Source organism: Natrix helvetica (assembly GCF_964273705.1).
Source record: "Natrix helvetica genome assembly, chromosome: 3".
In the NCBI taxonomy this organism is placed as follows: domain Eukaryota; kingdom Metazoa; phylum Chordata; class Lepidosauria; order Squamata; family Natricidae; genus Natrix; species Natrix helvetica.
This window is the reverse complement of record NC_138549.1, coordinates 125,723,081-125,738,984: the sequence shown is the minus strand read 5'-3', so window position 1 is coordinate 125,738,984 and position 15,904 is coordinate 125,723,081. Positions and strand designations below refer to the sequence as shown.

The 15,904-nt window shown below is 39.1% G+C and overlaps 2 protein-coding genes across 2 annotated transcripts in view; both read right to left on the bottom strand.

Moving 5' to 3' along the window:
* Positions 1 to 15,904, bottom strand: part of PPARD (peroxisome proliferator activated receptor delta) — a 146,595-nt gene that overhangs the window by 74,383 nt on the left and 56,308 nt on the right. The window lies entirely within an intron of this gene.
* The window catches only part of LOC309389048 (uncharacterized protein), a 15,141-nt gene continuing 986 nt past the window's right edge, over positions 1,750 to 15,904 (bottom strand). The window contains exons 2-8 of the mRNA XM_081946962.1: positions 12,505 to 12,624; positions 10,155 to 10,477; positions 9,341 to 9,444; positions 7,521 to 7,726; positions 4,890 to 5,000; positions 3,164 to 3,308; positions 1,750 to 2,705 (exon numbers count right to left, since the gene is read on the bottom strand). Coding sequence (XP_081803088.1) covers positions 2,547 to 2,705; positions 3,164 to 3,308; positions 4,890 to 5,000; positions 7,521 to 7,726; positions 9,341 to 9,444; positions 10,155 to 10,477; positions 12,505 to 12,624 — 1,168 coding nt within the window. The 3' untranslated portion in view covers positions 1,750 to 2,546. The remainder of the gene's footprint in view (positions 2,706 to 3,163; positions 3,309 to 4,889; positions 5,001 to 7,520; positions 7,727 to 9,340; positions 9,445 to 10,154; positions 10,478 to 12,504; positions 12,625 to 15,904) is intronic.

Genomic DNA, 15,904 nt, shown 5'->3' with positions numbered 1-15,904 from the left:
GCACAGCACATGTGCACAAGCACACTGCACGTGCATGCATTCTACCCTCCAGTGACGGCTCCATGACGCTCCAGCTGCTCACCAAAGAGTATAGACAGGTAAGGAGGACGAGCAAGCCCTCCGGAGCACCGTACCGGAACAGTACCCGGTGCTCCGGGCAGGCACCGGTACGCCCATACAGGGGCATACCACCTGCAACCCACCACTGCTTACAGACCTCTTAGGAATAGGGTGAGGACCACGGTAGACAGTTAAAGGTTTAAGTTACAGGTTCGGATCTGTTCTGCCAAACCGGTAGTGGTTTGGCAGCCTGGGTTGCTGAAATCTGGAGCAACCCAGGTCTGCCACGTCTCCAAACCGCTTCTCATCTTGTTTACTGCGCATGCACATGCGCGAAGCGCATACAAGCAAACCAGTAGTAGTTCCTGGCGGAACCCACCCCTGGTTTGAGGATGTAACAATGGTCAGGTAGTGCATCCCAGGCATTGACCACTCTGTTGCTGAAGTCATATTTTCTGCAATCAAGTTTGGAGCGGTTTACCTTGAGTTTGTATTGAGTTATATTGAGTATTGTATTGAGTTGCTGATATCATTCAGTGATAGAAATGGACTTAGAAATACAAAAGCAGTCACTCTTACTTTTTGGAACTACCCGGAAATTTTACATTTAAAAGCGTGGCGTGGCTATTGACCAGAAAGAACATCCGAGCTTCCTCTTTAATAGGTATCTTAAGAGGCAGTCAGGGACACACTAAGCTTTGATGTGAAACAGCCCTGAAGGAGGTCTTCTTTTAGGACAGATGGGGAACTATGGCTCTTTTATGACTTGTGGACTTCAATTCCCAGAATTCCTTGAGCCAGCCATGTGGCTCAGAAATTCTGGGAGTTGAAGTCCACAAATCATAACATGGGTATGGTTCCCCACATCTGCCTTAGGGACAAGCCACTTCCAGGTCCCACTGTAGGAATGCACTCTCTTAAGTATTCCTTAAGAGAAAATCATTGGAAATCGGAAAACTGGATTTTTAAAAAGGAATTCCTGGACAGGGAATTCTAATAGTTTTCCATAGTTCAAGTTAATAGGGTAAGAAACACTGCTTTGGAATAAATGAAATGAAAAAAAGGCACTTTTGAACGTTGAGAAGGAACCTTTAAACTGAAATCTTCAAAATAATGTGGCACAAAACTCTTCATATTCAAGTGGAAAAGCAATCATGGTCATCTACACACACACACACACACACAACAAACCCACCAAATTTCCTCTTATAAAATAATTTTTTCAAACCTGGCAACTTTAACATGTGTAGATCTGACTAGGGAATTCTGGGAGCACAACACATCTTAAAACTGCCACATTTGAAAACCTCTATTGAAGAACATCACTTGGTGGCAATCTATCAAGCACTCTAGGCCAGTAGCGAGCTAATTTAAATACTAATGGGAATTGTGGATACTGAAAATCTAGAATGAGGACTGGACATTTCATTTTAGAATGTAATTTAAAGCCATACTGTATTGGTTCAAGGAAAGATAATGAGCAGCAGTATTTATCACATGGAAGAAGCTAACCCCAATTTAAGAAATTAAATTACAGAACATTCTTTGAAGCTGTCCATCAATCTTATGGGGAAAGATGAGTTACAGGGGGAGAGACATTAAAAGACATGTTTTGTATTTCTTGAAAACAGGTGTTTGATGTAGACTACACTTGATGTGGCGACAAAAAGAAAATCACTAGAACAAATGTTTGCATGTTTATGTTTTTATTTCATTATCTCCATATTTGATATTTCTGGAATTAAAAAATACATAGGGGCTTACTAATCCCTTTTATAAGGGTTTAAGCTACAATTATAAGCCTCCACTGCTAATTAATCACTGCACCAATACTAAAATTTCAAGATTTATACTTCCTCCCATGCCCCTCCCCCCCCAAATAGGCCTACTATATAGACATCCAGCAGCACTGCTATACAATAGTGAGTTGCAGATACTGCCTACTGTAAATAGCATTGCTCAGCAAACCAGTTTTCCTGAGGAAACAAATAAGCAGCAGCATGACCACAGGTGATCACATGTCTTCAGAATACATGCAAAATCAGAAGATCCCAGCATCCTTCCATAAGACACTTGTAAGGTTGTAATATGACACATTGAGGAATCCAATATGTGATCAGCTATAAGGGTGGGAGGGAATGCAGAAAATGCAACAATTAAGGCAAGGCTAGGTTAGGTTAGGGCAAGAGCAGTGCAATTGGTGTGATGTAATTCATGTGCTGACAGTGATGATAGCAATATCTTGGTCTGGTGGATAAGAAGGACTTTCCCAATATAAAATGAATCCTTGCATTGTGTTCTCCCAGTTTATGGGTTCCAGTCAAAATATTGTAATTCATCCGACAGAAAACTAAAAGCCATTAAGCTTATTATACTAAAGACATCTTTCATCCCGCACCCATCCTCTCCAAGGCACCACTTTACATTTCATCAACACTGCTCCTGGAGCCAATTACACATGGCCTCTGAAGAGAGAACATCATCATCTAATCAGAAGAATCACTTGAATCCCAGAGAAAGTCTGAAAAGTCAAAGTTTGTATCTTTGTGCAACAGCGCAAAGGTAAGAGCCCACTGAATAAGGCACACATCCACATCATCGTCATCATCCTCGTCAGAGCTATCAGATGGAGATGGATTGTAGACCTGTGATACGGAAGACAGGACAGAAGATAAATAAATAACACGCTGACATAGAATCTCTCCACCAGTCTGCCAGAAAATGGTTTAGCATTTAAAATACTGTTAAGATTTTTAAAAGACAAATGAAGGCAATGTTTTTTTCAAGCAGCACCAGCTTCATCTGCAACTTTTAGGAAAACAAAATGTATATGTGGAGTAACAAAAGATTGGCCCAAGGCTCAATGCAACATTATGGAACGCAAAATAAGGTATTTCCATGATGCATCCTTGTACAACTTGATGTCTTTGACATTTCCAGAATTCCCAGCCTGGAATGAGATTGAGAATTATGACAGTACCACACTAAGCTAGGCTGTGTAGCAGAACTGCCTGGAATCAGCTCTGAAATGGGTATGTGGTTGCTCAGCAAATAGCTGAAATGTTTCACTTTATCTCAACCATATGAAAGTAGTTTCACTTACAAAGGGTGACCGATTCCGCCGATTAGGCCTCTGTCGCAGCCTTGCAGCAGGAAGCTGGCCACCAGAAAGTTCATGCAGGTAGATGCATTCCGATTTAAAGGGACAGTGACCATTGCTTCGGACAAAGAATTTGCATCGTATTTTGCTAAGAGAAACAAAGCAATTATTAGAACAATAGCAGCAGGTATCTCCCTTCATTAATGTTTTTTTTTAAAATCTGTAGACAAGGTACAAAAGCAATACACCACAACTCATCATCAGCTAAACCACCAAGTTACACTCTTAATTACAAAATAATCCTATCAGCAATTTCTTCCCAATTATTAAAACAGAAGGCCGAAAGCCAAAGAGATCAGAAACTGAATTAAATTTGTAATTGGACTTCCCTCAAGCTACAGCCTACAAATATGTGATAGCTGGGAATACAGGTAGTCCTCGACTTACAACCGCTCTGTTTAGTGACTGTTCGAAGTTTACAACAGTGCTGAAAAAAGTGGCATGACCATTTTTCACACTTATGACCGTTGCAGCACCCCCATGATCACATGACCAAAATTCGATTGCTTAGCAACTGGTTCGTATTTATGACCTTACACAGTGTCCCGGTGTCATGTGATCCCCTTTTGAGACCTTCTCACAAGCAAAAGTCTATGGGGAAGCCAGATTCACTTAACAACATGTTACTAATTTAGCAACTTCAGTGATTCACTTAAAAGTCACAAAAGTCACTTTACAAATTCCTCACTTAGCAACATAAATTCTGGGCTCAATTGTGGTTGTAAGTCGAGGAATAACTGCATTGAAAATGTAGGCATGACACAACTATTCATATCTTCCTTCTCCTTCAGAAACTTGGGATTCTCTACATAGCACTGCCTGCCACAGTGGTAGGGGTGATTGATCCAAAGTTATCTAACAAGATTCCGGAGCTGAGTTGAATTTGACCCTGGGTCTTTACAATTCTAGTGCAGTAACTTAACAATTGAATCACAGATTTTTGAAGCTAACTGTTGTCCTAGGGTTTTAAATAAATTAAATAATTTTTGTACGAGGAAAGTTTGTTTTTGTTTTTCATGTTTGAGCCAGACCTGATTCCTGGAAAATACACTGCAATTTTCTAAGCATTTCTGGAAGCATTTAGCCATTGTTTTCTTCCCAAGGCTGACAGGGAGTGATTGGCTCAAGGTTATGCAACTGGCTTTTGTTCCTATGGCAAGAATAAAACTCAGGTTTCCCTGCCCCTACCTAATCCAGCATCTTAATCACTGCAATAGACCAATCTGGTTTTCAGGAAAGAAAACAGGCAGGATTGAGGTCACTGCCATAAGGCAACATTTTAACAGTGACAGGAACATTACACGTATGCATATATAGTACATGAAACCTTCTCTGTAGTAGACAGAAACATTACATGTATGCATATATAGTACACGAAACCTTCTCTGTAGTAACCATTTTAGGGAAATTCAGGAGGAACTCCATCCCAATTCGCTTATCTAAGGCAAGCCACAATTTCTTGAGCTTTTAAATGACCAGTCAGTCATAGGTGCTCCATTACTGCTCTAGACAGCCAACAATAACAAAATTAACATGATATCAAAGCAGCATAAAAATTGTAAGGATAGCTGAAATAAAAAGCCAAACAATACTCAAAATTGCAAGACCTCCAACTATCTGAACCTCAAGCATTGACATTACGTAACTCATCACACAGGTAACTACTTACCTAGTCCGTGCCTTGAACCTCTCAATCAGTTTTTCCTTCTCTTCCGTATCAAAAACCCAGTATTTATTGGGAATAAAGTAAGTTGACGTGACTCTGCACTCTGGGCAACCTCTGGAAGTTGAATACAATGATAAAGATGCAGTAGAACAATTCATCTGTCAATGTAACCCAACCTTAAGTATTAAAAACCTTCCAGATTTAAATAAGAGCAGGTGTCTTCAGAATTTCAATTTGCATTGCTATCATTAACAGTGAAGCAGCAGCAAACTTATTTATTTATCCTGGGATGTTGAATAACTGATGTTACCCAGTTATGCAATATATCTCAGTCCCTGGTAAAGCAAGTGATGCAATGGCTGTTCTTTCACGGTGCCTGGTGGCTGTGGGAGGCTGGAAGAAAAGACTTGGGCCGAACAGATGAGATTGCTATGGGTGAGATTACCATAAGATTACTCATGGCTCCTGCTTGAAGAGCAGATTCAGTGGTGGCTAGGAGGGCCTTTGCTCAGCTTCATGTTGTGCATCAGTTATGCCCTTTCCTGGACGGGGGGGGGGGGGGGGGGGGCATCTGCCTGCTCAATCACTCATACCCTAGTACTCTCCAGTTTGGACTATTGCAATCTACATGGGGCTGCCCTTAAAAAGCATCCGGAAGCTTCAGCTGGTACAAAATGCAGCCATACAGACAATTTTAGGCACCCAAAGAAGGGCATCTCTACTCTGCAAGCTACACTTAACACCAGTTTGCTTCCTGGCCCAATTCAAGGTGTTGATTGTGACCGACAAAGTCCTACATGGCATGGGGCCCGCTTACCTATAGAACTGTCTTCATTCCATTACATCAGCCCATCTCACCCGTTAGTTAAAGAACTCCAACTGGTGGGCTCTAGGAAGAGAACTTCCTCTACCATTGCCCCACATTTTATTGTACATTGTCCATCTCTGAGATGAGAGATTAAGAAATATGAAAAATAAAAAATATTTAGGAAAACCCCAACTCCATCACCAGGGGGATTCTGGGTGATGTACAAACAAAATGTTAAAAACAAAAAAAATGAATATAAAATGGTAGTTAAGATCTACATTAAAAGGCAGGGGGAGGCTTTCAGGGCACTAACCAGCCCCACAGCTGCATGCTCCTCTGTGAGCCTTAAGCGAGATGACAGAGCCAGATCTTTTAAGGTATTTTCTAGAATGGGGCCTGTTTCACCCTTGGGGTGGTTGGAAAAGTGTTTAAAAAGGCAGGAGAAATTGTAGAGAAGATTCTCTTCCCAGGCCCTTCCAGTTGGAATTCTTTAACTGACAGGATCCACAACATACCTTCCCTACCTGACTGGGTGGGATGGGCTAATGTGTTGGGGCAAAGACGGTTCTGTAGGGTTTGCCCTAATTAGTGCAATTATACTTGCTGTTAAGGGTGCAATGAATTGAATTATTTTTAGTTATTGTCCTCGTGTTTGATTTCTCATCATGTCATTAGATTTGTCTTCCTGGCATATGTTATACATTATTTCCACGCATTCAAACTATAATTTGTGGAACCAACATTATACATAATATTTTATGACCTAGAACAGGATTTGTATTATGCCTCTCTGGCCATAAGGCCCTCCTCAATGAAACTGAAATCATCCAGGCAGGGTGGTGTATGCCCTCCTTGCTTTCCCCAACAGAGTGACTTTCCCCCCATTCTTTCCTTCTGACCTGAAAATGTATATCATGGACCTTATATAATGTCTACATCTAACATCATCACCATTATGGAGGACTTGCTCTTCTTTCCTGAATATGGGATACTGCATCTCATAAAACTTAAAACTTGTTATTCATAAAATAATGGAATGTGCTGCAATGAGTAAATTGACATTTGAAATTAAGAGAAGAAGATAAACAATTTTATAGGATATGGGATTTATTATATTCGTGGTTAGATAAAAAATATGGAAATGAAAGCTACCAGAAAATGTTGTAAGTATAAGGACATTTAATGATATAGAATATATATAAAAATATTCTACTACTGGATATATTTGAGATGATGTATTGAACTGCTATAGTGTAAATGATCCCAATACTTATATATCTTGTGGAAAATGAAGAGTAATGGTAATAGTCAAATAAATGAGGTATAATAATAGTAGCGTATATAAATATATTTGATTTGATAATATGTGATTTTATATGAAATGTTAGTGATGACTATGAAGGGATGCACAGAAACCTTGTAACCAACTGACACACTGTTTGGAATGGAAGATGGCTTTATGTTTTTTGTTCGTTTGTTTGTGTTTGTCTAAAAATAAAAACTTTTCCAAAAAAAACCTTAAGGAAAGCACTGCAGAATCAAGCTTCTCCTTTTCTTTCTAGCGCTTGTTTCTGGGCTGTTGTGGTTTTACTTTTCCAGTGTACAGGATGATGGTGTTTCAAAATTCCTGTGCATGCTTTTTTTCCTCCAAGTCACTCAGTGCAGAAGGAAAAGGAATGCACCATATGGTGATTAAAAAGCTTGTCATCCAAGCAATGGAAATGCAAGCTTAGATGGTACATAGTACTGGCCAGGGAAGAGAATAGATATTAACCTGCATATAAATTCCATTTATGTAAGACCTGAAATGACTATGCAAAGCTTACTTTATAACTGTGCTGTGAAAGTCTCGGCTTTTCCGCCACTTCCGGATGCAGCCCACACAATAAGCATGGGTACAGTTGGGAAGAATGCCAAACAGACGTTCCTCGGGTAAGATTTTCTGCGAGATTTTGTCCATGCAGATCCCACATACCACATCTTTGCTCTGTTCCACTGCAGCCTCTGTTGCTGCTTCTGAACTACCAGCTGCCTAAAAAAGATCATCGGGATGTTTAAGAACAAAATAAGACAAAACAGATCTTGACTGTTCCACTCTATTAATCCTTTTTTAAAATTGCTTTTTCACAAGTTTAAATTTAGAACATTTTTTCTATATAATCTATTTATTGGAGCTTTAGATAAAAAGAAAATTATGACTTGTAGGAGAATGATTGGGGCAAAACTCATGCAGTCATACCCATTCTTGTCTTAACTGGCAGTTCTTCCTGGCTACTGAAAGAAAGCCTGCTACTTCAAACAGATTAGGTAGAGTGCATGGAGACTCTCAGTCATCCAGTCATGATTGTCCCAAAGGTGCTTTTTCAAGAGGCAACTGGACTTTCTGGGTTTTCTTTGACGACATTCCACTTCTCATCCAAGAAGCTTAAGCTTTGACTGGTAGGGAATTATATTCCTTGCAGACAGCTGATCATTTGCATTCTTTTAGGGAGTCCTTCAGGCCATCTGGAAGTTTATCTGTGTGTGATCAGGGTCACCTGAGTAGTGCAAATGGGTGTGGAGCCTTCTTGAAACTGTTGAAAGGACTGTGTGGTAGACTGGAGATAGATGATGTTGTATCCCCCCCCCCTATGTTGAGGCCATCTATGTCAAAATTGAACAGCCCTTTCTCAACACAGGGGGAAGGATACATCATATATGACGTCTACCACACTGTCCTTTCAACAGTACATTCCCCACCATTCAGTCAGAGCTGAAGAAGCTTCTTGTGTGAAAAGTGAAACGTCTTCAAAGAAAAACCAGAAAGTCCAGTTGCCTCTTTAAAAAGCACCTTTGGGACAAGATTAGACAAAGTCTATATAAATAGTTAGATGTTAATATTTAAATGCCCAGGGATTTAATAGCAACCACAAGAGAACAGTAGCCTTCAATAGGATGAATTTATTTCTGCAAACTGTTGCCCCTCATTGTATTGTTGCAATTTTCAATAAATTCCAACCAAAAGTTATAAGGGTAGGAAAGTCCACAATAATTAGGCCGTTTTAATAAATGTACTTTAACACAAAGAAATGTATAATAAATTTTAAAAAACCAAAACCAAGATATTTTGTACTGCATTATTTGTTTTCTTTTACATCACCATCGTTTTTCATTTACCTACTTCCTTTGTTTCCTATTTCATCTCTCTTTCTCCTTTCTTTCCCCTCACTTTGATCTATTCCTTACCCATTCCATTTTCTCCCTTTCTTAAATTGCCTAATGCTACTTGTTCATAAGCCTGTAGAACCTGTTTTAGGCAAATGCAGATGGAAGGAAAAGAACAGGATGTGTGAGTGAGGCAAGACTGGTTCCTGCAGATGTTCTACCATTCCAACCATCAGTCGTGCTGCCTAAGAAGTTCAGTTCAGTGATTTCTAGAGACATTATTCCCAACAACAGAGTGCACTCTAGAATGAATTGTCAAAGAAATATGTTTTAAGATCTCAATACATGGGAGCAATAGCTCTTCATTTAATCCCAATATAATAGTCTGCATATTCCACATGCAATTGGTATATAACGAAATTGTTTTCCTAGGATACTCAAAGAAAACAGCATACTTTTAGACGATAGTATCTAGTCTCTCATCTTCAGCTCTCCCACCTACCTTTGACTCTTCTGAGGGGAGAGAAGCAGAAGCAGTCTCCTTGGCGGATTCACTTTCTGACTTCAGGGATGTGGTACCAATGTTCAGTTCCTGGGAACTAGAAACTAAGCAGAAGGAATATAGCAAGTCAGGAAAACTTCTTCCCATTAACTCATTCTATGCAATATTATAAATGAGTCTAAATCGCAAAAATCACAACCCCAGAAGTCTTACTTCAAGAAGTAGCAGGAAGGACAAACCAGGCAGAAGAGCAACAGAACTTTTTGCACAAAGTTGGTGGTGGAAAGACTAAATGGCCATTCAGATGGGAGGTTTACATAGGATCTTGGCCTCAACCTCTTTTACTTTAATGCAAAATATAGAGCTTTTCACTTAAGCAAGAATTGCATATTAAGTTTTTATTAAAGTTATCCAATTATGTGGTCACTTAAATGGACTCTTACAACACAAGAATCACTCAGAAAAGTTGTTTCGATATAACTTTAGTGTTGTTTGAAGATCTTCAAACAAAGTATCGCTATGAAGTGCTTTCATTACTCAAATGGAATATAAACAATGGATATGATGATATTGAGAACACACTTGGACAGAAAAAAGTGTATTTTAGCAGTCAAATAATAAAGACCTGGAAAATGCAGAGAGAATTACAAGAAGTCCTGAAATGATGAGCCCAAGATTAGCAACATCTCGTGAGTATTATGCTTTTACACATGCTAAGCTGCAAATTCGTATGTGGGTTCGATTATTCTGTGAACACTCCAATAAAATATATAACACACACTACCTTATTCCATTAGCTCGGTTGGAAGCCTACCTGCATTGGTCTCCCTAGGGACAAATTCTTTGCTGAGAGCCCAGTTTGATGGACGCTTAGGGATAAAGGTTTTTTCCTTGTCTTCATCTTCCTCATCAAATGACATGTTCATGCTTTCAAAGTTTCTTTGCAGCTGCCCCATGCCCAAGAATGCTGGCTCAGACTCATGCCAAGGTCCTCTCCGGCTCCTGACTGAAGCTTCTGGCAAGATGGCTGGTTCTGACCCTCGGTTGTTTCCCGACAATCCAGTTCCTTCCAGTCCATGGTAGGCAGACTCTGTACCACACCTGCTGAAGGCTGGGGCTTCTGAGATATGCTGGTAGCTAATGAAATATTGAACAGCAAGTGAGGTGGGGTGATAGTATTATTTCACTGAGAGCATATCAAACATATCTCTCCTTGCACTATAGTTTCCAAATTCTCCTTGCTGTAATTGGGGTGTTGATATATAAACTAGATCTGCACAAAGGGATGCCAGAGGCGATCGCTTGGATAGCTGAATTGGACATCCAATTATGATGCCATTGCCATGCCCCATATATATTTTAGATATAATTATGTGCACTGTGTGTGTATGTTTACTTCTTCTCTGCCATGTTATCATCATATGCTAAATAGTTTCCAAATCGCCATACTCTCAGGGAAATGAAACTGAATTTTCATAACCAATCAGACAGGAATCATTATAACTCTACAAAATGATTGCCAAATAATACTTAGAAATACTCCTGCTAGAGAAGGGATTAGTGCTTTCTCAAAGTTGCTCAGAGTACTAGGAAAGTTAAAGCAGCAAGAAAGATGACAGAAGCGGATGAAACACACAAACTTGAAAGGGGCTTTTCTACTCTTTCTCTTTTTACCCCTATTGGATCTTTGCGCCTTCTGTGAATTCATATGGTTTCCATGCATGGATTGGACAATTGGGATCTAATCCTGTGCCTTCTGGTAATCAAAATATACAGCACAAGGGATAAATGACATGCTAACCCTATGTGTAAGGCTACACCTCCCTTTAAAGAGACTGTTTGTTTGCCTAATTCACAAGGTAAATCAGAATAGGAATTCTGAGTACCATTTCATTTTAATACTTTAGCATATATCTTTAACATGCATTTTGAAAAAGGACTATAAAAGCCACATGCATACTTTAAAATAAGCTAGGTATGATTTGTGCTTAACAAGATATATCATCCAGCCATGGCTTATGGCTTAGTAGTATCTGCAAACTAGGTCATTCTAGCTGTTCAATAAACCAAGGTTTAGCATGATATGTGAATCAAGCCATGTAACTCCGAATACAAGTAACTAGAAGAAAATCTGATTGCTAACCCATAATATGTTAGTGGGAAAGTCTGAAGTTTCTATTTGGATTTTCAAGCCATTATCATCTTAACACATTATCTGCAATATAGAGTAATATGAAACCTTCCTATAGCCCATCCCCACTCTCAAATTTTCTAAAGTAAAGTATTTAAAATCAATGTCCTGCTGCTATGCAACATCTTACAATTTTCAGTATGTCAAGCATTAGCCAACAGAGAAAAATCCAAGCCAGTAATATATTGTAAAATTCTGGAAAGTTAACCTAAACTGAAACAGTTCACTAAAAGCAAAACCAAAAGACCGATGCTACATCAGAACTTGCATCACAGAGCCAACAGATACATTTCAAACATCTTCATGGTGACTTACTATTTCTTCTGTCCTTAAAGGTTCAGGCATTAAGCAAATTGTACTAGTGCTTTGCTTTATTTCCTATCTAGAATTGACATACTGAGGGCTAAATTGGGGGATATTTCTATAGAATAAATCATCGTCTGGTGGGAGCAGGAATCTAACCATCTAGAAGGTGTTAGAAGAGTGTTTTAGACGTTTGTGGCTGATGTGGAACAGAGGCTAAGCCTTTTTTAGTTTTCTTGTTGCTTAAAAGAAATTGAGAAAGTATTCTGAAACATGGATGAAAGCAAGATGCAGAGAAATACAAAGGGGTGGAAAAATATAGTACCTGAAGTTGCTGAGGGGAGGGAAGAAACTGTGAAGATTGGTGGTGGAAAGCTAAGGATATGAATGCAGGGAGCTACTATGAGGAAAAGAGAAGATGGTAACATATATCAGCCTTGCTCTTCATGTTCTCCCTGGGTTTTGTTTTGATCAAAACAAGGAAAACCAAAGGAATCAGATTTCAATCCTGGTGAACTAGGACTGACCCAGGAGGATTTGGCAGTTTCCAGAATCTGGTGGTTTGTTCTAAGTTTAAAACAAATTTCTTTTTTCACTCTCCGCACAACTAAGACTCCTTATCTAATTGTTATGAGACACATAGGAATTATATATTTTTAAAAACATTTACCTGCAACAGTCTCCATAGCCACAGAATCCATTCTGGAAATACCTGCAGATTTGGGTAGATCTTCTATCATGGGAAAATCGGCAGTTCTGGCCCCATCTACATGCTCCACGGGCGAAGTTCCTAGAAGCAAAATAAGAAAATGTGCAGTAGGAATCAGAATTCAATTCTTAAGACGGCCATCTGGATGCCAGTATCTTAGCAAAAATATTACAACCGGTGTTAAATTTACATGCATTTCTGTCCTAGTTTAACTTTGAATTTATCAGGTCCCACATGGATATAGATTTTTAAAATATTGTAGGAAGTTAGCACCCACCCCTCTCCTAGAAAAATGAAATATTTTGGGAAATAGTAAAAAGGCAGAATATTTCCCCTAAAAGGGAGGCAGAATCTCACCCCCCCCCTCCCACCACCTTTGTCAATGGGCCATTAAGGCCTGGGCCAGTCTATTCATAACAAAGATCTACCTCCTTCAGGCAGAGCCATAGTAGGAATTGCCCAAAGCCCTTTCATTATATCATTGCCCAGCAAGGCTCAACCAAGCCTGGGACTCAGGACAGCCTACAGAATTGCCCCTGCATGGCCCCATGGGAGTCTGACAATCAATCAGAATACAAGTTCAAATTCAAAAGCCCAGAGGATATAAAACCAGGGCACTCTCAGCATCTCTTCCCTTTTCTCCTAGGACCTCAAACCATGTGGTCCTGTCCATCATCAATAAACTTCTTTCCAAGCGACTTCCATAAATCCAGTGTCTTTTTCCCCACTTGAAACTGAACCCAGGAGGACATTTCTTCCAACAAAACTGAACCATTCATATATGGTCTATTCAGTAAGAAGTGGAGAAGAAAGCAAAAAGTTTCCAATTTGCTGCGGGTCACACCTTAGTCTTGGTTCCCCTCCACTTTTCCTTAACTAGAAGTCTAGGAAGGGCAGAGGGGGAAGAGACACCCTTTATTCCATTTTGGGTTATATGTAATTCTTACCTCAAACACCATCTCTAATAGTTTGTTAAAATGAAAACAGAAAAAAAATGAAGTGATGGACAATACATGGAGAATATTCTCCAATAAGTGGAGAATAAATAAAATTCCTAATTAAACCAGATTCTGTTACCCAAATATAGGCCTATGAAGCATCTTTCCACGTTACACAAGGATAAAAAGAATATGGGAGCATGCCATATTTAAGCTCATGTTCTAAGAAAGCCAGCAAGATCAAACTTTTGCAGGAAGTCCTGTTCCCATCTTTTGACTGTCAAGAGATGATTTCACAAAAGCATTCATTCAAAGGATATAGCTCTATTTATATTTAATAGACTTGATACACCCAGCAAAGCAGCTCACTCTAATTCTTAAGACTTTGCTGAAAGAAAATTAGTATCTGAGATGAAAGAGGTAATATTTTAACATATATGGATTTGCTGGTTTAAAACCAAAATTACTGCACCGAAAGTATATTGGAATACTCAACTGTTAAGTCAACAAAAAGCTTATCACAAACAAGGAAATCCAAAACAACAATGTTCCAAGTATTTGGCCTAAGTATAACAAAAATGCCAACTGCATAATCTAAGTTTTTATTGTTAATTATGTATATATGTTTGAATGCATTTGATGGTTTTGCCAGTCCAGAATCTTATAAAGAGCAACACACACTTTAAGCACCTAAAGGGTGTCACACACAACACAATCCCTAATTATTTTCTGTCATCTGGAAGGTATTCAATTACAGGAAACTAGATTCTGTTTGAATCTAGCTTTCCATTTACTGCTATGTGAAATGACCTTGAAAGAGGAAGATATACTGCCTAGGAAACAATAAGGGGGAGGGGGAATGCCCACAGCTGCTTATCAGCCAGAAAAAGAATTTAGGAAATATCTTTCTAAACTAATCATGCTAAAAAAATGGTGGGAGATTTATACTTTCAAATTTCCAAGGTTCTGTTAACTTAGTTTTACAATGAAGTAGAATTAGCTCATATGATTGTGTTTTCTGTCTAGTTTATCTGGAGGGGCTGACCGAATTCTTTGAAAAGTTTCCTAATAGAAGGAACAGTTCCATGGTAAAGCTGACTACAATAAGATGTGGCATTTGCCTGGTTAGCATTTCTTCAAAGTGTGGACATATATTTGCCAGAGATCTTTTTGTTTCCTACACATAAACCAAATGACAGAATTCAGTTTCTTCCATGTCTATAATTCTGAGCACTGACATTCTGATAGAGGATCAAAAATAGGAAGAAAATGTACTTCCTGTCATTATTTGAATGAAGAAAAGGCATGGAAAAATGGGTGACTACAGGAGAGGTCTAGGAAGCAGAAACCTCATCTGCAGTGTCCTGGGCCCTAATCCCATTGTCAGTATTGTTTTAATCTGGAGATGGTGGCCATGCAGTTAAGCAAATATATAACTTCAATTTCAAATTCTCATTCCACCATTTCCACCACCAAACCATCATTTGGTTATCTCTGAAATGTGTATCTTTGCAGACAAAAATCTTCCTAATTGCTGTGGTTGAACACTGTTTAGCTATTAAATTTATATTCCACATGTTTATATCGCACTCAAAATGGTTCACAAATCTTTTTCCATGCTTTTTTAATTGGCTGAATTATGACAACAGAGTGTTTTAGGGTTCAGGGTACAGATTTGGGAAAGGGGCCTCAACAAGCTCCAAGAACAGCTTGCAGCAACTGGATCAAACTATTCCTCCTTTTTAATATATTACAGGACCATCTTAATTACTCTCAATTCTTCTCTGGGTTCTAATGAAATTAACAAAAGCAAAAGGGAAACTGTTCCCACTTGATCTGTGAAGCTGCAAACGTGGCTGGGGGACGGTTGCAGGGGGGGGAGAAGGGGGGGACAAGCAACGAAAGACAGTCAGATAGCATTAAAAAAACAGTTGGAGGGAGACAAAATCATATTTACACAAAAATGAAAAGCACTATGATGGTGTGCTCATTACGCAACCATGATGGGCACAGTGAACTTTACACAAAGATACCAACATATAATTGCAGGCCTTACATTTGTAAATTAACCAATTGTGTTATTAACAATGCCTGACATGAATAACACTAGTGGTCCCCTTCCCCCCCTTCCTCTAGGCTAAGAATTATGAGAAGTGAAGTTCAGCTCATTTAAAGGAAGCCCACATTGTGCAAAGTTACTCTGTAAACAGGCACTTTGTTTGTAGTTAATGCTAATATGTATTGGAGAGAGGTGGTTGTAACTGAAATCAGCAAGGTAATGGTGGTTTTGCAAGAACTTTCATAATCTAGTAAAGAGCCACGTACTTTCCCATTCATCCCTAGAAACTAAATTTACCAATCGGTAGGAATGCTGAGCCGAGGTAATGTAAGGAGCAGCAATGGGCGTTGTTTGGCAGTTGAGT